This window comes from Atheta coriaria, unplaced genomic scaffold (genome assembly GCF_025399875.1).
Source record: "Atheta coriaria isolate IRGN ID8LTWV9N9 unplaced genomic scaffold, Caltech_Dcor_3.1 hic_scaffold_6_pilon, whole genome shotgun sequence".
In the NCBI taxonomy this organism is placed as follows: Eukaryota; Metazoa; Arthropoda; class Insecta; order Coleoptera; family Staphylinidae; genus Dalotia; species Dalotia coriaria.
The window spans coordinates 6,264,989-6,292,795 of NW_027045448.1; the positions used below are offsets into that span (position 1 = coordinate 6,264,989).

A 27,807-nucleotide genomic window follows, 5' to 3' on the forward strand; every position below is an offset into this window, starting at 1 on the left:
AGATCAAGTTAGATTAGTGAGGTTTTTTAAAGATTTGAAATAAAACATCATTACTCTAATGCCTTCAAATGAAGTACTCACTTGAGTCCTTGGGTTACACGCGTATTCACTGACGAGCCTTCGCAGGACGAAAGCTCTGTTCGAAAGGAGTGCTTTGCACTTCAAAGGATAAAACGCGCGCGCACTTTTATCGCTAACGACGTTTCCATTTCGCGATGAGTGCAAAGCGCACGACAGTAAGTTGAAAACTACTTATTATTCGCACATTAGGCTCAAACCCGGCGAGTTAAATATGCGCACAACTTATGCGAATGAATAATTTCAGAGAAAAAATGACGCATAATTTATATATTAATCTTGAAAGAAATTTTATTCTCTCTATCATAAATTTTATATTTTTTGCGGAATTTTTGTAATATTTATGACTATTTGAACTGTTTCTCTAGGTAAATGCAGTCATGATTTGTAAAATTTAATTTTCCACTAATTTCCATTCCTCTTAGTTAATATTAGTAATAATTAAAACGTAGTTCGCTGCGTTTTGAGATCGCGCCCAACTGATTAAGCAATTCGTACTATCCGCTGCTTAGTTCGCCGTGGAGAAACTTTGAAACGTTTTCCATTTTCAGCCGAAGTATTGCCTCGTTCATCATGGCTTAAGACGGTATTACGACTCTCTCGCAGCGAACGTTTAAATATTGAACGCAAAACCCAGAACTGTACAGGACAGAACTGTATACGACGGAACTAAATAGAGGAGAATCTCGCACGCCCTTCAGGCTTGCTCAAACTATCTAGGGATGCTATCAGTAAGAAAGGAAATTGTTAGGGTGGTGCATTTAGCATTAAATTAGCATTCATTTCGAATTTACTTCTGAAACTAGCGCATTTCACATTTTCTAGGTTACTAATGTGAAATGAAACAGGGTTACATCATATTTAAATAAATAAATAAAATAATGGAGGCATGTTGTTATTTTTTATGTGTTGTATAAAATAATAATTATGTTTGAAATAATAAAAGTGTTTTTAGGCGTGTAATAACAGTGTGTTATTTTTTGTTGCTTCAGATCGGTGCTTGGAAATCGTGGCAGCGAGAAGGACTCGACATCAAGGACATTGTCTGGCCTGGCAATAGCCACACGCCGCCGCAGGGCGTTCCCGAGAAATTCCACCTGAAGATCACTTTTCTCGAGGAGCCGCCGTACATCAATCTTGCGCCGCCCGATCCTGTCACCGGCAAGTGCACCATGGATCGAGGCGTCCTCTGTCGGGTAGCTACGGATAAAGAAATCAAGGAGTAAGTAATTATCTACAAAGAAAACACTACTTTCAACGAAGCGTACTGCTTTTATTCGCTAACTAAACTTTAAAAATTTTATTTTTCCTCGCGTCGAACTTGACACGAATTTTAAAGATGGCGATCACGTCTGCCACACGGGTCACGCACGTTCGCAGCCGCGCATCCCAAGTTTCCACCGTTGGCACTCAGACTCGATTATTTCTTTATTCACGTCCTCAATAACATAAAATTCCGCCACCTCATGTTATTCCTCTTTTGAAAATCTAAAGATTCAACTTTTATAGAAAGTATTTAAAGAAAGTTATGCAACCAAGTGAACAAAATTACCTCTCATCAGATTAAACAAAGTTTATTTTGTTTTTCTTCCGTATGGCAATTGCTTAATGTAGCGGGACAAAAGAATCCGCATAAAGGCCGTGTTCTTCTGCGACTTATTCTTCTCGAACGTCTTGGAATCGGTAAAGAATAGCGCGCCGACTTTACGCTAAGCACTGCGGTTTGCTTAATTGCGTCGTAAAACGTATCTGGTGTTTGTGTTTGCAAAACGCGGAAATAAAATGACCAATAAACGCAGCTTTCATGCGGCCGTCAAACTCTAGATGTGACTATTATACTATACGATTTTATTACATCGGCCAGCGCAAGCAAAGCAACGACAACAACAAGCTGGTTGCCGTAATTAATTCCGCAATGAATAAATGAATATTGTGCTGGCGCAGACTTCGATTCCCAATTCGTGTTATTTACACAAATTTACACCATTCTAGCAATCTAGCCAACAATTCAATATTTACATTTACACGCAGCAGGTTTCGCCGTAAACAAATAGGATTTAACGTTTGATTTGAGGTTATGATCGTTTAAAGCCGTTTTTATTTGATGCTTATTCATGCAACCGGTTATTAACAAGTTACGAATGTGTGAAATTGCTGTTTTCACTTGTGTTCCGAAACTTTGCATTTCCATCAATTCGATTCGCTTTGCGGTTTTGGAATGTATTGCCGCTGGTGCTTGTTGCGTGTGGCTTTCGATACCTGTTAGCACACGCTGCACACGTGGAGGAATAGATCGAAATGTGGATGGGAAAATCGCTCGCGGCAAACGACATCGCATTCGATGAGAAAACTCGCATAGAATGCAAATCGAACCAGCACTCTGACAGTAACTTTTCAAGGAACAAACAAAACAAATTAAAATCAATACCAAATAATTGTTTTGTACATTTTGTGTTGTATTTATAAATGTATGTATGTATGTTCCTTATAAACTCCAAAACGGCTGAATCAATTTGAAAGAAATTTTCATCTTATCTTCAGATATGTGGCGGGTAATCTTGTAAAGTTTGGTTACGGTATTATAATTAATAAGGAGTAAAATAAGGGATGAAAGTTTCTATAGAAGTTCATCAGTTTTAGTTATTTAATTTGAATTTAGATGGCGCTGCATTTATTTGCATAAAATTTCTGCTTTCTTAAAGTGCACTATTTGCATTTCTCATTTATTAAAGCTGAAATTGAGCATTTTACCTAGCTTTATTTATGAAACAATATGGCCATAATTCTTATTGTCGTAGGTCGATAATAATATCGTCGGAAGAGTAAGTAAACACAGACAGTTTATGTGTCTTAAACAAGTTAATGCTCTTTAATTGAGCACCAGACTGCCGGCATGACTCGGAAGTTGCGAATAAATCGCATTACAGAAGTTGTAATCGGTTCGAATTGTGTTAAAATTCGAGTATAAAGTTTCAAACGAAACTTGCACGTCGTATTCACAACTTATATCGAGGGTGGCACAAGACGACTTAAATGCTCTTCTGTTCCTGCCAAGGCACAAGTAGGCGTAATCTGCAATTTAATTAATGAAATACGTGTTTAATTAAATTATTATTCACGATACATAGCAGCACGTATTGTGTATTTATTCAACGCCAACTTTTGATCACAAAATTAACGAGTTAAGTTTTCTGAATTGTGATAGTGATTTGAAAAGCTGGATTTATGATTCGGGTATGATCGCGGTTGGAATAGCATAGCTGTTATCTCACTGCTTGTGCTATTGTCATGATTGTTATGATTGCGATTAGGGATCAACTGCTACTGCGCTAGCTACTCTCAAGCGTTGTTGGCATGGCTTTTGTTGCAAGCCTCTTAACGCGATGATTCTCCACTATCATACCGTGCGGTTTGTTACTCGAGATAACGAGGATGATTTAGATTATAAATTTAGTCATGTTTGAAACATGATTATTGTTAGATAATTTTGATTATTTTTGCATAACAGTTAAAAAAATCGTGTATAATGATCATTACTCACTAGAGTTTAATTAAGTCTATAATGTTTGAGTTGAATACTACGTTTTATTCACTCTAACAAAAAGTTATCAAGTAGATACACGTAAGTTAGGTAATTGTTTGCATTTGTAAAATTCAATGTTTGAGTTTGAGTATGCAAGCGTATCCGAGTATTCGCTATCGATCGGACGCCGCCAGCAGCTGGCGGTCGGCAGGTGGGGGGCGGCTTGGGGCCGGCCCATACTACGCGGCGTTACGTCACTTTGCGCAGCAGTACACACAGCGACATTCCGCTAATCTCTCCGTGCGGAACGCCACTTCGATTCCTTCACATCTCCCTTTCGCTTTGTTTTTCTACTCATTTGAATTTTTTCCTCTCTTTGCATACCGCCGCCAATGTCCTCGTTTTAATATCCAACATCATCTTCAACTCCCGCATTATTTTTTTCTGTTTCGCTGTTTTTTTCATTCCTCGCTGTGCCTTTTTGTTTGCACAGCTTTGAATGTATGATAATACGTGAGCAAAGGAGATGCTTTAAGATATGCGCCGAATGTAACTTCAAGAAAATACTTCATTTCCTTTCTGCTCGTGAATGCCATGCACGCGACGACGGCGACGAGAGCGCGCATAAATTGAGTTCGCGACATACATTCTGGGATATCCACTAAAGACGCTAGGGTGGAGTCGAATTAATAACATTTTCATTGCTTAAATTATCTACTTTCAAATTAACCTACATTGTGATTTAATTAATGTTTATCTACGTTATAATAACACTAAAATAATTTGAAAATTAAAAAGCTAATTGGGCGAAGGTATTAAATATTTGATTGCGCATGCGCTGTTGAAACTGCAATTTGATAATTATTAATTAATTACATTGCAAATTCAGCACTTCTGATAATTAATCATAAATACATAGTCCGCAAATTGACATTTCAATTCTCAAAATTGAGCCTAAAACTGCTATTAATTAATTCAACTACTAGTAAATTATTACTTAAATGATATCAAATATCTACGCAAATAAAATTATAAACGCAAATTACATTAATTAGATATTTAGCATGCTGTTTATGTTTGTTAGCGTGAATATTTTTAAGGATTATTTTTGCTTTATTGAAGCAAATGATAATAATTGAAAATTAGGGTGCTGTAAGCTTCTCTTTCGCAATATAAAAAATGCTAAGCGGATTATTTTTTGCTTCACAAAATGCCAAAATCACAGTGGCGACAACAGTTAAGATGGCATAATGATAACCAAATTCATTGCTGTTTGCATAACCTAATTTCAAAGCTATTTGATCATACGCCCATCTGCTTTTTACGCATCTCATGTGCCCATGTATGTTTTCCAACATGTGATTCACTGTGTTTAATTCAATTTATCATGGCCGCTTCGGCCGCCAAGCCACGGCGCTCTATACATCAGCGAGCACACATTCCGTGCCGTTCGCCTTTGCTTGCGCGCCGGTTTCGGTTTCGCCTTTGCCTGCGCGCTAGCAGCTAATGTACATCGGGGGTGGCTCAGCGGGCGCCTCCACCACGCACCAGCGTACGTGATGTAACTCGAGTGCACCCCGCCGGCCGCCAGCCCGAAACGTAGACAAAGTAAAATTAATGGCGCAACTTAAGAGAAGCGGACGCACAATTCGATGCAATACCATGGATTTCGGCGTTGTTTGTCTTCACCGAAACACGCCCAGCTGAAAGTTGTCACCGCCAAATCGCGAAATGTTAACTTGCCGACGCGGCGCGGTTTTTGTGTTATGTGATAAGATGAATAGAATAAGTAAACAAATTGTTAGCTGCACTACAAATACCAGGAAACAAACATAACCTCAATTTGTAGCTATTTTATACGCTTTGGCGATTCACAGGCGAGACTAATCGTCAAACGTACGAGTATTGTACTCCAATGACAAATCCATTTGTGTGCTAAGATTTGAAATCTCGGGTGGGATACGTGCCCCCGATGGCTTTAGCGATCCAAACAGCCCTGACCCGGCATGCGGCAAGCGCACGGCATCGAGACAGCAGAAGTTAAAGGGGCTTACCGCCGACTTAGTGGCAAACCGTCTTACATCCGATGTTGTCTTCGCGCTGCGTCGGAAACGTCGGATTGCGCCAATGTCGATTCCGATAGCATTACCGGCGTTGCTGATAAGTCACACTAAATCACAAATGCAAACAAAACACACCAACCCACAATTGATCTCAATATGTTTATGTTTATCCAATTTAATTATGCTTTGTTTCGCGTGGCGGAAGTTTTCGAGCAGTGTTATGTTGCCCGTAGAGGGCGCTATTAATTAGACGACATGTCCAAGAGCAGCAGCGTTAGTTTATGGCCCGTAGCTGCTAATTAGTCTTATTAGAAGTTGCTCTAGCGCCGCGCACAGCGGCCAAGTGTCCAAAACGGCATCGGCCACCGGATATTCTCCGTGACTCGTGAGTCTTGGACTTGTTGGTTGAGGGAGTTGTTGCACATTAAACTAATTAAATCCAGCTTAACCTAACATAACCTTTGATAACCGCGCTGAATGAAACTTTAACAATCACGAAACAATCTAATCTATCTATAGTCCGAAGTTGATTGAAATCGATGCGATAATAACGAAATGGAATGCGTAAAATTGGATTTTATGCTATTGCAAATATAAAGTGCTCGATAAATTAAATTCACTCGTGCGTACACGCGTATATTTAGATTTTTCCAATTTCCACCGGCTACATTTTGATATAGATATATTTTTTCGCCGACTTTTAAGCAAAATATTTACAATATTTCGCAATAAAGTTTAGGTATTTATGATGTTTGTTGATATCCATCGACATCGAGCTGAATTTATGAACCTTGTTATTTATTATTCTCAACTTGTTCGGCGCGTTATCCACACAAAGTTTAAGAACGATTTTACGCCCACGGGGAATCAACTTTTTGTAGCACTTACTGTTGCTTTGTTTCCAGGGTGGATATGTCACAGGCGCACCGCAATGAAAGTTTCTACCAGTGTTGCTCGGGTTTCTGCATCGATCTCCTGGAGAAGTTCTCCGAGGAGCTGGGTTTTACCTATGAACTGGTGCGTGTTGAAGATGGCCGCTGGGGCACCAATACAAATGGGAAGTGGAACGGTCTCATCGCGGATTTGGTCAATCGCAAAACGGATATGGTGATGACTTCGCTAATGATCAACTCGGAACGCGAAGCAGTCGTAAGTTTATATAATAAATGATGTTTTCATAATAGCATCTCTTTGCGTGTGGGTTTCGCTGGTTGTGTATTGATCCTTTGCGCGCAGTTGGTATAAAAGTCCGAATCGATGAACAATCGGCCACGTTTTACGCCTTCAGCAATGTCTTGTTCGTGCATTTGACGTATCGAATCCTTGCGAAAGCGTTGCAGACGTATGCGGTTTCGTGAGGCTCGAATTTTAATCCGCGGAGCAAATTGTTTCCTTTCTCGACGTCTGCTGGGATTTTGAGGGCCCCAATGAAAGTCAGGTTTTATTAATTTTGGCATTGACTGAAACACAAAAGAAATTTACCTAATTTAAGTCAAGCCGATTTAACACGAAGTTAATAATATTTTACCGTATTTGATCCAATTTCTCCGAGAATGTATATGTAATTTAAACATCCAGCGCCGTATATGTAAATAGCGCAAATGCTCAATCCGCAGGCAATAATCATGTGACGATGATTATAAGGCATATCTAATTCAAAGCCAGTACCTTCTTGTGTGCTCAACGATGTATAAACCATGGAGGAAAACAAGGTCTGGAGAATATTTTAAATTTTATTATAATTTATTTTTACGTGATTATGAATTACATTATGAATTTCTTTGAGTTTACATGTTTCATCTCGAGGGCATCGTCGGAAACTAGTTTCTCGTTAACTCAAAATTTTATGTATACTCAAAAGTAAAATTGTAATTCATTAATCACGTAAAAATAAAGTATTATAAAATAATAATAATAAAAAAACAAGAATTACGCGGACAAACAAATATTTTAAAATTATTAATATATAAATAGCTTACCGCGTAAAACAATGGATAAAGCGGCCAGATGACTTTTAAAAATTTGATGACATTTCTTCCGGTTTGAAACAAAAAGTCATCTTCGATTCGTTTAATTCCGTAGACGTAAAACAAGATAAAACTTAAAACACACAGTCGAAATGGTTCGATGAAACATACATTTGCCATATGATAAGTTGGCAGGAACCAGAATGCGTACTAAAACAAATTGCGTAATGATAATTTTTTTTTCTTTTATCTTATATATTTTATATTACTTTGTTGTTCATTGCGATGGTAATAATGAATGACACCAATCCCCATGCGACTTTAACATAGTTCTGATACGGAAAAACCGATGGAAAAAAGTCTATCAAGTTGATAATTTGAAAATGAACCACTATTGCTAGTTTGGACATTTCTAGGCACCAAAGTGACATGAAATATGAGATGATAAACACGTTCGATACATTTTTATAGTGTAGGAATTCTACGAGCATAGCATAATACATTCCTGCACCTAAAATTATTAAATATGTTAATGAAATGATTTAAGTTTAAATATTAGGTTGAATTAGATTATATTACGTGGAACAAACATGTCGACTGCATTGTCAACACCGTACAGTGTGGATAACACACCGGCGATCATTGCCACGATCACAATGTGCACAACTCCACAGAGCAGATGTAGAAGTTCCACAAACAGACACGCACCGGTTTTGTGCTGTTTTTCGTCCTTCGGGTTGATGAAAGCCGCGAATGTCATGTGTCCAACCGGGCTAATGAGCTTGAGATTAATCGTCGTCAGCGTGACCATCATACCGAACGTTCGGAACGACGGCCATTTTTTCAAAGTAGTCAGTTGTAGCAGACCTTCATCGGCGCCATCTGTATAGATGACCATCACGAAGATTGAGAAGATTATTGCAGAGTAGAGTAGGGAACTTATCACAAAAAGCTGAAAAAATATCATAAAAAGCAATAAAATATTTAGAGGTTATGTTTTCTACATACCCATTCTATACATTTCATGCCCCCGAGAACGACACTTAATAAGATAAACCAAGATACACAACATACTAATATTATAGGCAATGAAGTATTATCTTCCGGAGTAATTGTTGCGTCGAAATCATAATAATCACGCCTAAAATGTAAAATCCGCCATTTTAATAGCTGAAAATTCATATCAACATATAATTACCAGAAATAAAACTGTGCCACATAAGCAATACGTCCATTTTTTGTACAATTCAAAGAAAAATACGAGTGTACACACGTGTCATCAATTAAACTACCATTTACTTTGTGATCGTAACAATAAGGGCGCATTTCAGGATTAGTGATGTGCGTACAATCATACATAAAATCTGGTTGAATAAGAAAACGATTAGCAGCAAGCAGAAATAAAGGCACTTCGGTCATTAAAATAGGAACGTAGAGGTAGTTAAAAAGGAAATTCATAACTGACAGGCCTAAAAAATAAATAACAAATCATATAAAACCAGTTTACTGTAAAATTTAAGGTTAAAAATCAAACCGTATGCAAGTGGAGACATTCTATACATTTGACCGTTTGACAGCTTTGAGTACTTGCCCATAAACACTTCAACTTCAATGATTGGCAGCAACAAGAATAAAATCGTTACGAACCGAACCAATAAGAAAACAACTGCAAAGTAATATAAGTCAGGAAAAGTTTAAAGTTTACTTGAAGGATATTTACATCCGGATAGTACGAATGTTATTCGTATTGTTTGCGGGAGACCATCGACGCCATTACCCATTAACATTGAGTAAATGAAATACATTCTTCGCGACCAATATTGCTTCGGCTCGCGTTTGTAACCGATTTCGCTGTGATTCCGTAATTTTCGCTTCGCGCTAAAATCGGTTCGCTGCGAGATGCGAAACGCGGGTTTTGACAGAAGTCGTCGACTGAACGTGGATCGGCCAACCCTTTTTCTTGTATAGTATTCATTTGTTAGTAAATTAAAGAAGTCGTAGTCGGCAACATCGTATTTCAATTGAGCCATGATTAACAGCGAGTTTGAAACACAGAAATTGAAGGATATGTCATTTGACGTTCAAAGTATCTGAATTTTTGTTTGCATTTGTTTTGCAGGTTGATTTCAGCGTTCCTTTCATGGAAACAGGCATTGCCATTGTAGTTGCTAAGCGAACTGGCATTATTTCGCCGACTGCTTTTCTGGAACCTTTTGACGCCGCTTCTTGGATGTTGGTCGGCATTGTGGCCATCCAGGCAGCGACCTTTATGATTTTCCTCTTCGAATGGCTCTCACCCAGTGGATTCGACATGAAACTGTCGTTAAATCAGGTCGGTGTTTGAAATTTATTCTTTTTATGAAATTTTAACAAAACGAAACTTTCAAAGTCTAAATTTAGAATTTTTTTTTTCTATATAACAAAAAAACTTTGGATAAAAATATGTATAGCCTATTCACATTGCAATATTATGAAACTTTTCTCACTTTCCGGCCGCCCAAAATTGTTTCATCTCTTTTTGCCACTTTTTTCTTCTTTTGCCTTATTGTTATTCTACTTCGGTGGACGCGTTTATTTTTTATGCGTTAAACTTTTTGCAATGTTAGCATGTTTGCAGGTTTTATTCAGAGCTTGATACTTTTAGCCTTTTTTTCGGTTGAGGTCACATTTTTAGTATTAATATATTTTCCTCTAGAATACGCCATCGGCATCACATCGGTTTTCACTCTTCCGGACCTATTGGCTGGTGTGGGCTGTTCTCTTTCAAGCCGCTGTACATGTTGACTCGCCACGTGGTTTCACTGCACGGTTCATGACTAACGTGTGGGCCATGTTTGCTGTCGTCTTTCTTGCCATCTACACTGCCAACCTCGCCGCGTTCATGATCACCAGAGAAGAGTATTTTGAGTTCTCAGGTAATAAACCACTGCTATTTTTTCAATAATATTTTATATTACGTCCTTTGTGTATTTTTATATAAAGGTGTGGACGATAGTCGTTTATCTCGGCCGTTTTCACATAAACCGTTAATAAAATTCGGTACAATCCCCTGGTCACATACGGATTCAACCATTTCGAAGTATTTCAAAGAAATGCACAACTATATGAGCAAATACAACAAGACCACAGTTGTAAAAGGTGTTGATGCTGTTCTTACTGGTGAAATGGATGCGTTTATCTATGATGGCACCGTCCTAGACTACCTCACCGCACAGGACGAGGACTGCCGTTTGCTCACAGTGGGCTCATGGTATGCCATGACCGGATACGGGCTTGCTTTCCCTCGAAATTCCAAATACATCAAGATGTTCAACAAAAAGATGCTTGACTTTCGAGAAAACGGCGACCTTGAACGCCTGCGTCGTTACTGGATGACCGGCACATGTAAACCGGGTGCTAGGGAAGTTAAAACATCCGACCCGCTCGCCCTGGAACAATTCTTGTCCGCTTTCCTGCTTTTAATGGCGGGTATACTCTTGGCTGCGTTGTTGCTACTCTTGGAACAGCTATATTTCAAATACGTGAGGAAACACCTAGCGAAAACAGACCGAGGAGGGTGTTGCGCGCTGATAAGTTTATCGATGGGGAAAAGTTTGACTTTCCGTGGGGCGGTTTTTGAGGCGCAGGATATTTTGAGGAATCATCGATGTCGCGATCCGATTTGCGACACGCACCTGTGGAAGGTCAAGAGGGAGCTGGATATTTCGCAGATGCGTTGTAAACAGCTGGAAAAGGAGCTGGAGTCGCACGGGCTGAAACCACCGCCAGCTTGTAAACGGTAAGTGATTACATTTAATCATTTTTCATTTTAATATTTCGGAATGCATGAGAATGAACACGATCACTTTTGACGTCGATTTTAAGACGGTTTTTTACTTGTTTTTTGATCGTAATCTAATTGGCTGCACAGTTTCACTCAAATTTTACATTCGTACGCACAATTTAATATTTTCTACGAATATTTCACGCTTTTAAATTTATAAAGTTTATGAAATTAGTTCCGGGAATATTGTACATTTGACTTCCGAGAGTAATATCTGGAATCGTTTCTGAATATGAGGATTCAGAGTTGAGCATTCATGTTTGCACAGTGGAAATTATATTTACCCGTGTGCAAATCGCTCATTTCGAATGTTGCTTTCACATCTCGTTAGGCTCCTTTAATCCTTCGCGCGCCACTGTATTGGTGGCGTTGATTAAAGCCCCGGATAACGGTGCGGTCGGCCAAAGATGCGTGGTAATAAATCATCCCCTTTTGGATGTTTATCGCCCGACCGCCGAAATCTGCGACGTGGCCTCGTCCGGCAATTAATTAATTAATTCACACGGTGTAGCTTATCCTTCCGATGTCCACACCGACATCTATGATGAACTTAGTCTAACATTATAACAAAATTACAGAAAACTGTAGTTAATGTGCGATTAGTAGATTGTAAAATGATCTTATTATAGGTTATGTGCTTACCTACACTTCAAAAAAAAGTTTTAAACTTTTTTATTACTTTTTCGTAGTTTTCAAGTTGCGTGCGTGTTTTTTCTCACCCTCTTGTATTGTCGTGCCGACACGATTTGTTGACTGTGTTTTGTCTTTTGTCTTTTGTCCACTTGTCCACACGAAACTTTTGTGAACTCTCTGTGTGCGCGCGCGCAAAATACGGCACGTTGCAGGCAGCGTCCGCCACGCCGCCCCACCTGCCTCACGGCCTGTCTTGGCCCGCCCCATTCGCCTGAGTAAGTGATTGAAAAAAAAAAACAGCACAAGCCGCCACCAGCCGAACGTGTTCGATGTGCTCTATGTATACTATCTTTGTGTGTTTCTTTAATTTTCTACGTGCTCTGAATGTTTTAATGTCTCTTTAACCACACTGTATGTCTGTGTGCTGAAGGCATTGTGCTTACAATTTTGCATGTAAACAAAACACAACCCAACACACAAAGACACTGACATTTAATGTTTGAGTTGAAAATTGAGGTTATTACCAGTTATTTCATGTTTTATTATTGATTTAACGAGGAAAAGAGGGTGCAAAGTGCACCAATTACGAGGTGAATTGCGAATTAAAGTCTAATGGCTCGTTAAGTAGATACTCTGCACACTTTCAGAGTGCTTGGGGGTTTATGAAATGATTAGTGCAGTTAAATCAAGTTGGAAATTTCCAAAAAAAGCAAATCTGTCATTAAACATGAAATAGTGATTTTTTTACATAAAGAAGTTTTTGTTAAAAAATACTTACATGAGAATCCATTAGTTTAACTATAAAACTTTACGCGCAGTGATTTTCATCTCTCCACCGGGAACATTTTCTCAACCCCTCTGCGAGATGTTTAAATATGAAACGCGACATATCGTGCCAAGTGCCGACATAAACACTCCGAAACACAGCGACGTATTCGACAATCTCATCGCACATCCTCGCGCAGTACTTACTTCTTCCGGTCGCTGTTCTACGCTCAAAGGACTACAAAATTTATACTCGTTATCTTGTGTATGAACCTGAAGAATGAAGAACTCATTCTTTGTGCAAGCGTGTGTACCTACACCTACTCGTCGATCATGCTTGTAATAAGAAAATGTAGAAACCGGATGTAAACTGAAAAAGGGATGTGAAGAACACAGCGAGTACATGAGTAGACGCGTAATCATGTCGTCTAAATGCATTAAACTCTCCTCTCTTAAATCTACCTCGAGAAGAAGTGAATGTAGGTACCTAACTAAAGAAGAGAAAAAAAAACGCCGGAAAAGAAATGCGGAAAAACGGAAAAATCAAGCCGGATGTGGATGTGGAATAGAAATGGAAGCGGATTATTGCACTTACCGGCCGGCGAGATGCGTCTTTCATGTCGGGGGGAAATTCACTTGACCTTAAAGTGACCTTCGTGCGTTTGTTTTTTTTAACGATACGAAAGGTAAACCTTCGGTGCGATGCAGGACTCAATTTTTGAAAGGTTAAACAAGTTATCCGGAGACTTGAGAGTTCACATATTGCGGGATATTTCGATTAGGTTCGTTTTATCTCGCATTATTGCGTTTTTTTTTTCTCTCCTAAGATGAGAATAACCCTCACAAGTTGGAAGGATGATCTAATGTGGATATCGATACGAAAGGACGGCGGATAATAAAAAAATGTGCGATAAGGTTTGGGTTTTTCATAAAAATGTGAACAGCCCGATTGTCAAGGGAGTTCAACGAGGGTAAAAAAGCATTGATTCGGTTAAAACGACGATTTCCAAGAACAAGATCAAAACGAGATGAAACAAACAAGATTTTATTGTTGGAGATTTTTTTATATTTAAAAATTGAAAGGAAGACTGAATTTTAAAAGAAATTAATTAATCACATTTACGAACAAAGCAGGTTTTGTTAATTGATGTCTTACTATGAGTTGAATAATTAATTATTGACTCTACAGTCACAAATGAAACAAGAAACAATTCCATTGCCACACAAATTTGATTTGATTTAACAATGTCGCATTCAATTATTGACATGCAGCTCTCAAGCTACACTCGCAGGACTCGGTGTATTTGCTCGCTTCGGCTTTCTATTCGCTGCTGCTGCTGCCGCACCCCAGCCGCCGCTGCAGTATCTAATTAGCGTGTTGTATAATTGCAGCGTCATCGTGTCTGGCGAGCAGGCGCGCGCGCGTCTTCGCGGCCTCGCCTCCGACAACGTCGGCAGCACCGACGATCTTAAGTAAGTAACTCCAGATTCATCATCCGAATCTTCATTTACATCTATGTCTACGAGTACATTTATTTGCTTAATTAACTTTAACTAAGTTTTTGTGCCCTAATTTCTACTGTTTTGGAATTGCGTTCGTGTTTTGTGCTATCAAAATGGCGACATTGTGATGTATTCTTTTGTGTTGCAAATTTACTTACGTTTAGATGTGCTTTCTGCGTTTATTTTGTGCGATTATTTTATTTCTTGCATTGTGCTTTGTTATGAATATACAGTGTGTTTAATATAATCACACAAAACTGAAAATTCGTAGACAGCGAACGGAGATAGCGGAAATGGAGACAGTGCTGTGATGGAGCCCGATAGTTTCTCGCGACGCGGTGGTCGCATCGACAAAGTGCAGCAGCACCAACTCGATGGTAGACGTGGTGCGGTTGCGTGCCAGTACGACACCGACGTCGCCATCGACGTTGAGCGCACCAGGCGACGGTTTCGGTGAGTTAGGCACAGGTGCAAAATCAGCGCCGGCGTCACCACGCCATCGTAAACCACAGGCGGTCGCGCCTGCTGAAACGGTGACGACGGCGGCGGCGATGCACCGCCTACGCTTACGCATTGGGCGCAAACTTGCCACCGAAAGTTACCATCACTACTACGACGTCGATAACTACTATCTACGCGACAAGCGGCGCGACGTCCGCCTGCCGCCGATCGAGAAACTCTTCTGACTGACGCTCGCACGCTAGTGTCACGCCACACGCAAGAACACCATCGAACACACGCACCCCGATAGACATAAACTATGCCTAATCAGTTTTATCACGAAACAGACTGTAAATATCACTAAATAATAACCGTAAACTCATGAAAACGTTCATGGGGGAAATTGACCGTTAAGAACAAGTTAAGTACTTTATTTAATTTCCAGCAGATGGCGTTATTTGATGATTTTCTGACGATTATAGCATACATCGTAAATATCGGCCGTGTCATAACCATAAATGTGTACCGTACTTTACTTTCTTTTTAGTTGCTACGTGAAATTGCAAAACTTCGTTGTTTTTTTTTGCTTTTATTGCAACTAGGCTCAAGATTTTATTACACCTTCATAAATTTATTACGTAGAAGAAAGTTTGAAGGCAAATAATGAATAACAAGCAGTAATAAAAGCGTGTGACGCCATCTGTATATTTGAATTTCAAATTAAACGACATTAATAATAATGATGACAAAAGTTTCAGCTGTGTTTAACGAACCATAGGGAACTCAATAAATTAAACTTATGACCCGCCACAAAACGGTTTGCCAAATAGTTTCATAGTCGAAACAATTGCCAAACAAATGATATAAGTAAAACATAACCCCTCATAGAGATTACAAATGAGGAAAAAATCTATGATATACATATAAATACCATATACGTTTATACATATTGTTGTTGCTATAAAATAAAATAACAAAAAGAAAGCAAAACGAAAAACCCAAGCCAAAAAAATGAAGATAATGATGAGAAAATGATAAGACATACACTGTTGTTGCTGTTTGTTATATAATTGTTGATGTTATTCACTGCGCGCGCGCTCATTAAACGCATGCCAAAAACAACTAAAACACGTCGGAAATAATCCTGTAAGCTAACCTAAAATATACTCAAAACATAAGATGGCGCATTTAAAAAAAATTTGATGATGAATTTAATGAACGCGAATTAGTTGCGATTAGTTACGATTACAATTACATGACGTGTCTTATATTATTGTAGAACCATTGAAAATGTTATCAACAATTTAAAAAAAGAATGAACTCGAACGCGAATAAAGTTTTATAAATGTTTTACATTTTATTCCTAAGATGATTCAAATGTATTTTATTGATATTTATAAAATTGGTTAGAAATTTTGTTATAAATCGCGCAGTTTTGCCATTTAGAGATTATTAGCGTTTTTAATCAGTTAGGCTGGACACATTAAAACAATTTAATTGATTGAAATGTTTACTAATCAATCCTGATTAGCCATAACATGCGCGACCATACTTATGTGCACACTCAGGTAACATAGATTTATAAATTGAAAGCAAATGAATGGAAATACATGGAAATACAACATGACTCAAATAAGACTTAGCTTTAATGCGTTTCTGATTTGTTTGCTTATATTCTAAGCGATTGATTGGTAAACATTTCGGAATAGTCAGTGTAATTCTCTGTGCTTTGTAAAACAGTTGGAGCATTGATGAAGAAGAAAAAAAAATCATGAAATAACACGAATTATTTTGGTATAAGAAATTTTATATAATAGAACACGATTGGAAATCGATTTATCGAACTGGGAGAGCAGACATGTCAAAGTCATGAGAATTTCAAACCGAAAATTGTACATAGTTATCACCCTTAGAGTAAATATTAATCATGACAAATAAAATGCTGCCCTTCGAACTCATCTTCATTCTAATAATAATTGAATCATTATCAATGATTAGTAAATGTCCGGGCAAGCTGTCAATCTGTGAAGGAACAGCTTCAAATGACGCACGACGATAAAAAATGAAAAACTTATGATTACTATTAACACAAAGTTGCATAAAATGTGTGTTTGCAGGTTTTTTATGAAGTTTTTCTTTTTTAAATTTTTTGTGAAAAGCAAAATCTGTACAAAAGTAGATTTATAAGTATTATTAATTAATATTAATTGCCACTTGTTTCCTCAATTATTTATATATGATTGAATCGTGCCAAAAGTATGTATTGCACGCTCGTTTGTTTGAAACGAATTTGAAGGGAGAAAAAAGCTTTAAACTGTTCGAAATTCGAATGTAAACTACACTGAAACAACGCAACACAAACATTCCAAAAGTTCCGAAAAGGAAAATATGAATTAAAAACATTCATTTCATTATAACTCTGCAAAAAAGAACTAAAATCCATGGAAAACATAAACAACAAACGATAGCAATTATTTTTGTCTATTTATCGTATACCATGAGCATGTTGTAACATAATTTAACAAAACGTGTCTAACTAAATGGAGAAATGGAGTAAAAGTAAAACCAAAAACCTAAACTTGCTACCCTAATGGCTATTAACTAATATTGTACATAAGATAAAAACGCCCACAACGTAAATAATTCGTACACTAACAGAACAAAAACGAAATAAATAAATTTGAATTTATTTCGAAACAGGTTTCAAAGCTAGTTATTATATAACGGTCAATAAACTAATACGATTTGGTTAATCTTTTGATTGCGATCGTTTCGAAATTAATGCAAAAATCAATAAAAATAAACGTAAAACGTAAACGATAATAAATGTCATCATGATGTGTATTCAGTTGGCTATAAACTAAAGTAAACAAACCTTAATAATATGATATGATATATTATATAAGATTAAATTTCCCCAAAAAAGCAAAAAGAAATAACCACACAATATAAACGAGGAAACAAAGGCGCAATGCAGAGTCAGTTTGAGATGTGATGTTAGCTGGATGATTTATGATCGAAATAATAAACGAGAAGCACATCTAATCGTTTTTCATCAAAACATCAAACTATTTCTTAAAGACTACTTAGAAACATATGCAACCCAAGGTACATTTGCATCTATAAGAATAACTGGTTGCCTATATTAAAAATTCTCCCTTTTATCCTCCAAAATCATTTTAATCCTTATATTTATGTGTTTAATAATAGTGTACAGGGTTTAAACAAAGAAGAAACAAGTGAAGAGCCAAGACAAGACTTAGATGGGCGTATATTTTTAATATCATGTCAAGACAGTCAAGAAAGTCAAGAAATAGAAGAAGAACAGCAAACAGAATCACAAAGCACAAGACTTTAATAAAAATCAATCTTCAGTCATCGTTTTATAAAGAATTAAACTTTATTTTATTAATATTACATATAATTTTGATTTTGTGCAATCTAATCATGAAGCGATATATTCCAAAATTTGAAACAATTTTGGTTCTGTTAATTTCAACGCATACTATTCCAATTTAGTATAAAAATATTCTACACATAATTACCTATATATAATCGATAAACTTTTTAACCATAAATCACAACATCAACTTAAATTAATTCGATTTAAAATATGTACAATATGTGTTCGAGTAAATTCGTTAAAATTTGTATTAAATTTCACTCTTGTAAGACTTGATCGAAATGGTATCGCTGAGCAGAATATCAGCGGTGGCATTTCCACTGGGATAATCCTTGGAGGAGGTGGTGGTTGTAGAAGTGTCATAAAAGTCCGAAGTATGGGTGGCGGCGCCGGGCGCAGTGGCAAATGCACCACTGCTCGTTGAGAGTGTTGACGTGGTGCTGGTTGAGATGCTTGTGGAAAGCAGCGATGTATGAGCATCACTGTTAGACTCTACATCGTATTCAGCATTGGGGTTGTCCGGATCATCAAAATCAGCATCATCATCGGCATCTTCACCTGCATCAACGTAGTTTTCTAATGCGCCAATGGCGGCGATGCTAACGCGACGATTGTGGATTGCGTCCGCTGCCACCTCCCATGGCGTCGGCTGCCGGCGTATCCTTTAAAATTAATTTATTAATAATTTTTTTATTTGGAAATTATTTTAAAGTAGACATTTAGCGACATCTAGCGGATATATTAAGAAGCATAAATTAAGTGTGGTATGTACAGTGTGAGTTGAAAGTCATTTTAGTAGCTCCTACTTTAGTTTAATGTATACAACCAAGCATACGAAGGCCGAAAAATTTAGTACTCGTCCTTCACTTACCTCGGAATGCTCTTAATGACTTCTCGAAATGATGTTGGGGTTGATGGTGGTTCAGAGTGGTGGGAGGTGCTATGGGGTGAATATAACCGGGCTGATCGAAACAAAAACACGTGAATAGATGTGTCTATCATTCAAAATCATTCAAAAAACACCCAAAAACAGCAACGCGTGGGAAAATTTTCATCAAATTCATTTTTTTTTAAATTTAAAAACACTCCAATTTTTTTTTCTTCAAACAATTAGAAACACCCACTCTATTAATTGTAACTCACATGACACTTACTCCTCCTTTCCACCCGATTCCTCTCCGCTGGTGGTCGTAGGGCCATCTGTCGTCGCAGACGTAGACGACTCATCCACATCCTCAATGTGCAGCGTTTCCTCCATTTTCGTCTCCATCACTTCCACTGTTTCGCCGAATTCATCCTTGAGTGCGTCTAATTTTTTCGCCGATTCTTCCTCCATGCTTTCGAGCTCTTTTATTTCGTTTTCCATTTTGTTGGTGGCGTCCTCAAAGGCTAGTACTGTTTTTGCGTCTGAGATAGTTTCCTCTACAACCTCGCCTGTTTTCGCGCTTATATCCTGCACGTTGTCTCCTACCATTGTTGCCGTTTCTTCCGCTTTGTTCTTTGCAATACCTAAAGTATTTTCTACATTGTTAACCACTGTCCCGATTGAATTTTGCGCTGTGTTGATACCAGACTCTACTGCGTGTTTCACATGATCTATTCCTGTATTTACTGCATCGCCTGCATCTGAAATAAAATTAAAAAACATTTTTTATTTTACTTGGGAGCCATTTTGTTGTAATTCTTGAATAATTTGAAGGTTAACTTATTTTACCCCTAACCACGTTATTTTTATTTTGATACATTTACACATTATTACCATAATTGTTATAAATCTTCTTGATTACCGCCATAAAAAAAAAAACATTTGAAGGTTGCCGACTCGAGCAAACAAAGAGAAAAATGTAAATGAGACTTTGCTGACGTTCGCTAACGATCAGCTGAATTGCGCGCTGACGTTAAGTGCTATTTTCCGCCCGGTGAAATTTTTAACTTGTTCCCGAAATAACCTACCCAACAACAATATCGGTGTGAATTTAATGAAATGCTAATCGCGCTCAGGACGAGAATACATTTATTAATTATGCATTTCGCGCGCTTTCCTACTCGCCAACGATCGATTCCGTTTTCCTGGTAGCAATTCATGTTTCATTCACACATAATTTAGGATTACATTGAACATAATCACAAAACATCAACAGCAAATAAGTGACAACTGGCAGTCAAGGTCAAAACGGAAATATTTTTAGATTTATTCATTAAAATATCAAGGAAATCATTTTTATCTCTTAGGTCATTGACTGTGGTGGTAGTTTTTATCATCATCTACCTAATCGGAAGCAATTTATATATCAGTTTGTGTTGATCTAACAATTCAAACAAATTCTCCCATGATGCATATAAAATCCTACAGCCGCTTTGTTTGCTGCATGATCGTTCCTTGTTGATAATAATTAAATATTTAATTCACGGCGGATTTACGGCCGGCAAACAATGATGAATAACGCGAGACTCACGCAAACTTGTGTACCTTGGTAAACAGCCGTGAACCTGCTATTAATAACGCCGCCATTTTGTTTTAGAAAATTATTGACATTGTAAAAGATTTCTGGAATATTACTCATTTATATTCAAGGACTTGAAATATTAAACAATTACCGATTTACAGGTGAAAATTAGTCATGCTCATAAACTAGTTGCATGCGTAATGAATTAAAAGCTCGTAACTTATTTCCAGCGAACTTCAATGACGTCCAAACGTCATCGATATTTTCTCGCGACTCGCATCGATTTTCTTCACCGCGGATCACGAATTCAAATTTATAATTCATATCACCCGTGTGTGTGGCTGTCGTCGTTCGTTCTAATTTCTATTTCTGGTGCTAAACGCTTACATATCGATGAATACAAACAGCGAAAGAAAATAATAACGCGTCTGGGAACTTTCACTTTCATATTTCAATTTTTTGCTGGATATAGTTATTATCAAGATTTGCTTCCAGGTATTTCCGAAACGCAAGTAATTAAAACGAAAGTGTTTGCGGTTCAAAGCCCCTGAAAGCTTGATAGTCGTTGATAGCGACGCATTAAAATGCGTGATTCGCGTGCGAACACGCTGGGAACGTGACGTCAACTTGTTGTGCAAGATGGCGGCGCACCAGTGGACACGCATATCTCCACATCCTCATTGCTAACAAAAGAGGTTGAACGTCCTTCAACCACAATAGTTCTTAAACAAACATTGTATACGCCATGCAAATTGATGAAATTTTGCAAGAAAAACTATTTTAGATCTTTAGTGGTTAAAATAGTGTAACACAAAAAGGTGTTGATCAATTATTCAAAGTCGAAGCGTAATTTACATGCAATTTATGTATAATTTGTTAGCAGTGGAAATACGATCAATCATCTCATTGTTTTATGTTTTGTTTTTGGGCTAAGTTTAAAAATACGTGGTTGTTTTGCCCTAAGAAAGCTTGAAAGCTATTAAAACCAAGTGTAATATTTTTACTCTCCGAGTGAAATTAGTGGCGAGCGAAAAATCGATCGTTGTGCACAAAAGAAGCGAACAATATGTCGACCGAATGGTGAGTTGAGCAAAAAATAAGCGAAACGAAGGAAAATAATAACAATAGAGCGTCATGGTGGAGGCGCCGGTCGTCGACGCAACCAGCGCTACGTTAATGCGTCTGTAGGAAAGTAGGCAATTCGAATGCGATTACGAAACGTGATTTATGTTGTCCTACATTAGTTTTGTATTTGCTCAACCAACTCATATAAACTCATAACTTTAGTTGCGAAAAAACTAAGTAAGTTAAGTACATGCATAAAAATAACAATTTTAGTATCGAGTTGATTGATAGTAGTTAGTGTTTTATTAGTTTTCGTTACATTTGTTGACTTACCATTCATGGCTTTCTCACCCATGCCTATAACATTATCAGTGGCATGTTTGGCGTTGTCCATCAGGTTTTTGCCACCCTCCACTAGAGGGTTACTACTTGCACAACCCATTTTACACTTTTACTTTAAATAAAAAATAATTTTAGACAAAATTATGTTTAAACTTGATATTTCTGAATATCTCCGATGTTGATTTTGAATTGAAGTCGTCGCGTTAGCGTCCACGCGAACTGCCCGTCACGTACTCGTCGCCGGTGGGCAACCCTCGGCGTTATTATACACCTGCCTCCGGGGGTGGCAGTGGAAGTGGTGGTGGCGGCAGGCGAGCGACATGCGATCTGTATGCTGACCTACTCGAAACTTCCGAGCCTCAGCCCACAACCGAATAAGTTACAACTCACAACTCATTATTGCGGGGGGTGCTAGTGCGCAGTGTGTGAATTTCTAGGACGAGTAGCCACCTGAATCCCATAAAATATCACTCCCCGGGTTGTAATTAACTACACCTGGCCGATTAAATGCCACGTGTTGATTACATCGATCTAATTCAATAGAACAACAATCCAGTTTAAATTTGTGTTCCAATTTCCAATTCGGCGGTGCTTATAATTAGAGAACAAAACTGAAGATCGAGGTCGATGATCCAAAAACGCAAAACAATTTAATGTCACAATAACCAAAAGTACGAGTATGTGCAATTTGTGAAAATCTGGTATTGGGGTTATCGCATTGTAACGATCTTCATTTATTAGAGTACCATACTCTGCAATGGAATTAAATGTAAATTTTCCATTTGCCTGGCAACCCAGTAAAACCGCAGTAAAAATTGTATAAACTTGTAATAAAAAAAGAATTTCACCTCGGCTCACATTAAAAAATCGAAATTTATTACTCTCAATATTTTCTGTTATTCATTGTTCTCTGTTTGCTTTTGTGTGTGATATAGTTTTGTTTACGTGTGTGTTTACATCATCTAACAACGTTTTATATTTGTATTCGTTTAGTTATATCTATTTAAATCTACTAAAAACGCTATGCACATATTTAATATTTCTGTATACTCTAAAATATTTTACCAGTCAACTATCACACGTACAAATACTGCATTTTGAGTTTAGACCATTTTTAATACTCATCTAGTAACCTAACATTTTTTCATATTATTTTTTATAATTAATATTACTAAATTTGGCGTGAGTGCATTTATAAAGTACCTGTTTTTATTTTTTTACTTTTTGTGCATCAACAGTCTATTTTTGAAAAAAGTGGTTAAAAATTTAGACCATGTCTCTACACATCTGTTAAAACAAATATTAACGACAATAACTAATGATTATCCTGCGTTTTGACTCCAAATGAATTCAACCAATTTTTTTTTTACTTTTTGATGTTTTTAAATTTTTGGATGTATACTCCTTGTATGAGTAATATCAGTATCAGAACTTGAAGCGCCTGGAACAACGGCCTCCTCCACAGAAACCTGCGGATGAACATGATGATGATGATGATGATGGCACTTATGATGCACTCCAGTCAACCGCGAATCCGAAGATATGGCGCGCTCCAATCGCCCGCGTTGATGGTGACAATCTCGTTTTCTTGTTCGCGCACGATGCGTACAATCCGAAGCATTGGAACTTCTTCTCTGCCCGCAGAATGTCGAAGAAGGCGACAAGCCTGGACTGCCTAAACATAAAACCGACACTAAATAAAACATGTCATAAATGACATTCTACAAACATCAAAACCACTTATCACTGAAAATTAGTCGTTAAAGATCCAATAAAAAATTATAATGCTTTGTTCGAGAATTTTCAAGACAAGTTTATCATTATCTTCACCGCCATTATGTCACAGAGTAAAAAGACATTTGGGTTTTGTACCGATTGTGGTGGAACAAACCGGTCGCGGTGAGAGATCCTACGATATTTATTCAAGACTACTGAAAGGACGAATTGTTTGCCTAATGGGACCGATCAACGATCAAATCAGCTCCACCATCATCGCACAATTATTATTTCTACAATCTGAGTCTAGTCACAAGCCGATTCATATATACATCAATTCTCCTGGGGGTGTAGTAACCGCAGGGCTTGCGATTTATGATACCATGCAGTTTATTCAACCGCCAGTTGCTACATGGTGTGTTGGTCAAGCATCCAGCATGGGGTCATTACTACTGGCGGGTGGAAGCAAAGGTACTAAAATGACCTTTGAATAACCTTGAAATAATTTTTATTTTGCTTTTATTTCGATAAAGGAATGAGACATTCGCTACCAAACTCAAGAATAATGATTCATCAACCATCAGGTGGTGCTCAGGGACAAGCAACTGATATCCTCATACAAGCCGAGGAAATTATCAAATTAAAGCGTCAGATTAACGAACTGTATGTGAAACATACCGGTATGACGTTGGATGTTATCGAACAAAGCATGGAGCGTGACAAGTTCATGAACCCGCACGAGGCGCAGAAATTCGGAATAATCGATGAAGTGCTCACGGCAAAGCCGAAAACTCACAAAATTCCTAACACTAAAGGACCTGGTCAGATTCCGGTTATTGATAGGATCAAAAATGAACCGACACCACTCACGCCAACACCCAAACCCCAACTATCACCAACCAAACATTTTTAAATATAAAAAAGTGAACTTTTAATAAATTAAACATTCAAGTGAGGTTATATTACTGTACCTGTAGCTGACGCGTTACTCTTCGTGCGATGTTGGTGCGTCATGCGCGGTGAATGCGAATTTGACCTGGCGATTTGTTCGTGGAGGTGTTTTTCATCTTCCGCTTCGATCTTACACTGTCGTCTCAACGGATTACGTCGACGATCACGGATTCTTAGTGTTACCGGACACTCCAAATGTAAATCCAACGCCATCGAGCACTGACTGCCTGTACCCTGCAGTGATTCATGACTTAACCTATAAACAAACCAAACGTAAATATCATCTTGATAAGCAAAACATGCAACGCGACAAAATTCGTTCAAAGTTAAATTACCTGTAAGTATGCGCAGTTTCGTCTACTGATAACGCGTGCCGATGTAATAATTTCGGGTTTAGCGCCCCATAAGGAGTAATCATCCTACGTCCGCCATCTTGTTTCATTCCAGTAGCAACATTACATCTCCGCGGATCTTCTTTACACGAATCGTTACTCGGTGATGTTTTTTTACTGCCGTTGTGCACTGGGACCAGGGGTGGTTTTTGTTCACTCAGATCTGGGGCTGAGGGTGACTTGCTAATAGAATTCTATAATTTAAAAATAAGTTTGCGGTGAGTTGGGGGACATTTGCGGTATTGGGTGATATAATGAATGCACACGAAAATCAATAAGCGACATTAAAGAGGGTTAAATGCATGTTGCACCCTACAGGAAGTACGCGTTTAACCTTTACATAAATTATTTAACTGTTTAAAACATCTGAATCTATTAACATTTGAGAAAACAGCGAAAATGCCAAAATAATAAATGAAATCCGCTGCTGAAATGCCTACGGTGATGAATTTTAATCAATTTTCAAAAACACTTAATTAAAAATCAATATACACGCGGTAATTAACAACTTTTCATCCCCCATTCAAATGTCATCCCCGGCTTCTCATTCACTCGCTACTCACTAATTATTAACACATTAATGGCCTATTTTCGATTTCGTGCGACTTAATTAATAATGTAGATAAGGGTTGACACCCCTGCCTCGCCCGCACCTCTTTCCACTACCCTGAAAACCTACATTTTCGCGTTCAATTGACTTTCTAGATTATTCAATTCGTCGAAAATAATAGCTACTAATTTACGACAAATTTATTATGAATAAGTGAGAATCAGAGTTTTCACCAACTTGATTCTTCACCTTGGCATTAATTATTTATTGTCTGTCTGAAGTGAAAGTAGAATAGGTGAGATTAAATTTTAACGGTACCTGTGAGACGCGCAGTAAATTCACCGGTTTTCGACACTCGCTGTCAATTACGAGTCCTTTCGAGAACTGCACAAGCGATTGGGTAACTGCCCGTCGATCCGACGACTGATGAGGGGGTTGAGGTGTGACTCCTGTTTGTGAAGCGGATGTTCGTAAGGATCCATGTGCGGATCGGTCACCAGTAACTGGTCGGTGAGTGCACTGTATACCACTTCCTGTTACAATAATTTATTGAGGTTAGATTTTGATTATTTGAGGTTATGTTTGTGGATACCCGATTTAAGTCGCGCTGGAACAACCTTGGCGGCGGAGTCTCGCGCCTCGAAGGTCATAACACACGCGGCGACGACAATAAAACCTAAAACCATCGTCTGTTAGCAAGCATCTAACCTCAAACGGGCGCTACGGGGCAAACAATAAGCATAAATTATGTAAATTCCAAAACTCCAAGCGGTAATGTGTGTGTGTTCGCATTCCTATAATAAAAATCAAAGCCAATACCTATACTTTCAGCGATTGTAGAAAAAAATGTCGGAGGTACGAGTATGGTAAATGTCATTTGGGGTTTTTTATTGTTTTTCGCTGTGTTTGGCGAAAATGTGAATGTTTTCTGTCTTCGGGGTTCGCAACAACTGCCTACGCGGCGTGTAAATGTCAAGAGTCAACACACCCTCGAACGCCCTGGTGCGAAACGTCGTCGTCGGTCGTCGACAAGTGTTCTTGGAAACAATTTAATGAATGGCCACTAATTGCATACGTTTTTTTAAGTGTTGGATCAAAAAATGAAGCGATTTATAATAATTCATATATAGCATGCTTGGAATTTAATTAGACTAGCAGCAAACCGTACGAAAGCTCAATACGAATACGTAATACGCAAATATCTAAATATGTAGATAAAAAATCTATTTGATAAATATATGTAATATAAATTTAGTTGAAATAAAAAAAATTATAAGCACTAGTGAATAACACTCTCACCCTTTCATTTTTCATATTTGATGCCGATTTCATATTTGTTTTAGATTTTGACTGAATTTAAAGCCGCGAGAGAACGAAACTGAAATCAAGATTCAATTCAATTCCATTTGCAAAATGGCGGACACTCAGAGTGGCGACATCTATCAAGTAAACAAAGTAAACAAGGTAAACAAAGTGACACTGAAAACATTTAGAGAATATTGAAACAACTGAAAAACATTGAAATCAAATTCAGTCCACAGTAAGAGAAATACAATTTACATAAATAATTAGAACTAACCTCCAACTCCCATCACAATCGGTCCAGCGTATGATAAATTATTGAGATGGAAACCGCGTGATTCGTTTTTTATTTTTACTGTATGATTACCACGCACTTCATGCGCCATTGATAAATCATCTGCGTAATAACCTAAAAGCAAATGGTGATGTCAAATACTAACCTCAATTTTATGTTTGTTGGTGTGAACAGTGTTGCCTATGCACTGATTAATTTTACCTATTGTAGCCATAGCGCCACCGAGCAACATGAGCAATAATCCGATGCTGAGCGCTTTACATGCGTTCCACAAACATTTTCCATTGACTTTCCCTCTGACGACCTGCACGTTCCACTGGGCGCCGGATGCAGGATGCGCTCGTCGCACTACGCCGGATCCTGCCTCACCGCCGCGCGCCCAATTGCATCCCAATATCGTCCTTTGTTGCATTCTCACTATTTTATTAATAACTACTTGCTAATCATTATTTTCACTATAAAACAAAAATAACCAACTAAAAAGGAGTAAATCTATACAAATACTAATTAATAATGAGTGTTACGTTGATATTTTAAACTTTTTTATA

General features: G+C 37.9%; 4 protein-coding genes across 7 annotated transcripts in view; 2 read left to right on the forward strand and 2 right to left on the reverse strand.

Moving 5' to 3' along the window:
* Positions 1 to 15,975, forward strand: part of LOC135793666 (glutamate receptor ionotropic, NMDA 2B-like) — a 55,630-nt gene extending 39,655 nt beyond the window's left edge. The window contains exons 5-12 of one of the 4 annotated variants that reach the window (XM_065304700.1): positions 1,071 to 1,300; positions 6,570 to 6,813; positions 9,751 to 9,963; positions 10,327 to 10,546; positions 10,614 to 11,409; positions 12,300 to 12,362; positions 14,245 to 14,325; positions 14,627 to 15,975. In XM_065304700.1, the coding sequence (XP_065160772.1) occupies positions 1,071 to 1,300; positions 6,570 to 6,813; positions 9,751 to 9,963; positions 10,327 to 10,546; positions 10,614 to 11,409; positions 12,300 to 12,362; positions 14,245 to 14,325; positions 14,627 to 14,666 (1,887 nt within the window). In that variant the 3' untranslated portion in view covers positions 14,667 to 15,975. Of the gene's footprint in view, positions 1 to 1,070; positions 1,301 to 6,569; positions 6,814 to 9,750; positions 9,964 to 10,326; positions 10,547 to 10,613; positions 11,410 to 12,299; positions 12,363 to 12,905; positions 14,345 to 14,626 lie in introns of those variants that run through there. The other 3 variants (XR_010548684.1, XM_065304701.1, XM_065304702.1) reach the window with 3 other exon arrangements.
* On the reverse strand, positions 6,840 to 9,776 carry LOC135794344 (sodium-dependent nutrient amino acid transporter 1-like). The gene is made up of 9 exons (XM_065305576.1): positions 9,352 to 9,776; positions 9,166 to 9,297; positions 8,830 to 9,100; positions 8,640 to 8,772; positions 8,211 to 8,583; positions 7,901 to 8,142; positions 7,644 to 7,841; positions 7,193 to 7,378; positions 6,840 to 7,124 (listed from the first exon to the last, which is right to left on the reverse strand). Exons 1-9 carry the CDS (start codon positions 9,659 to 9,661, stop codon positions 6,840 to 6,842), a joined length of 2,130 nt encoding a protein of 709 aa, XP_065161648.1. The 5' UTR covers positions 9,662 to 9,776.
* Positions 15,976 to 18,176: 2,201 nt separating the features above from the next.
* On the reverse strand, positions 18,177 to 27,732 carry LOC135794658 (uncharacterized). Its single transcript, XM_065306000.1, has 10 exons — positions 27,461 to 27,732; positions 27,242 to 27,373; positions 26,255 to 26,338; positions 25,981 to 26,195; positions 25,056 to 25,306; positions 24,741 to 24,976; positions 23,442 to 23,728; positions 19,959 to 20,091; positions 19,354 to 19,825; positions 18,177 to 18,861 (listed from the first exon to the last, which is right to left on the reverse strand). The coding sequence occupies exons 1-10, from the start codon at positions 27,669 to 27,671 to the stop codon at positions 18,450 to 18,452; spliced, it is 2,433 nt and encodes an 810-aa protein (XP_065162072.1). The 5' UTR covers positions 27,672 to 27,732; the 3' UTR covers positions 18,177 to 18,449.
* On the forward strand, positions 23,662 to 24,724 carry LOC135793669 (ATP-dependent Clp protease proteolytic subunit-like). Its single transcript, XM_065304704.1, has 2 exons — positions 23,662 to 24,240; positions 24,303 to 24,724. Exons 1-2 carry the CDS (start codon positions 23,838 to 23,840, stop codon positions 24,680 to 24,682), a joined length of 783 nt encoding a protein of 260 aa, XP_065160776.1. The 5' UTR covers positions 23,662 to 23,837; the 3' UTR covers positions 24,683 to 24,724.
* Positions 27,733 to 27,807: the final 75 nt, after the last annotated feature.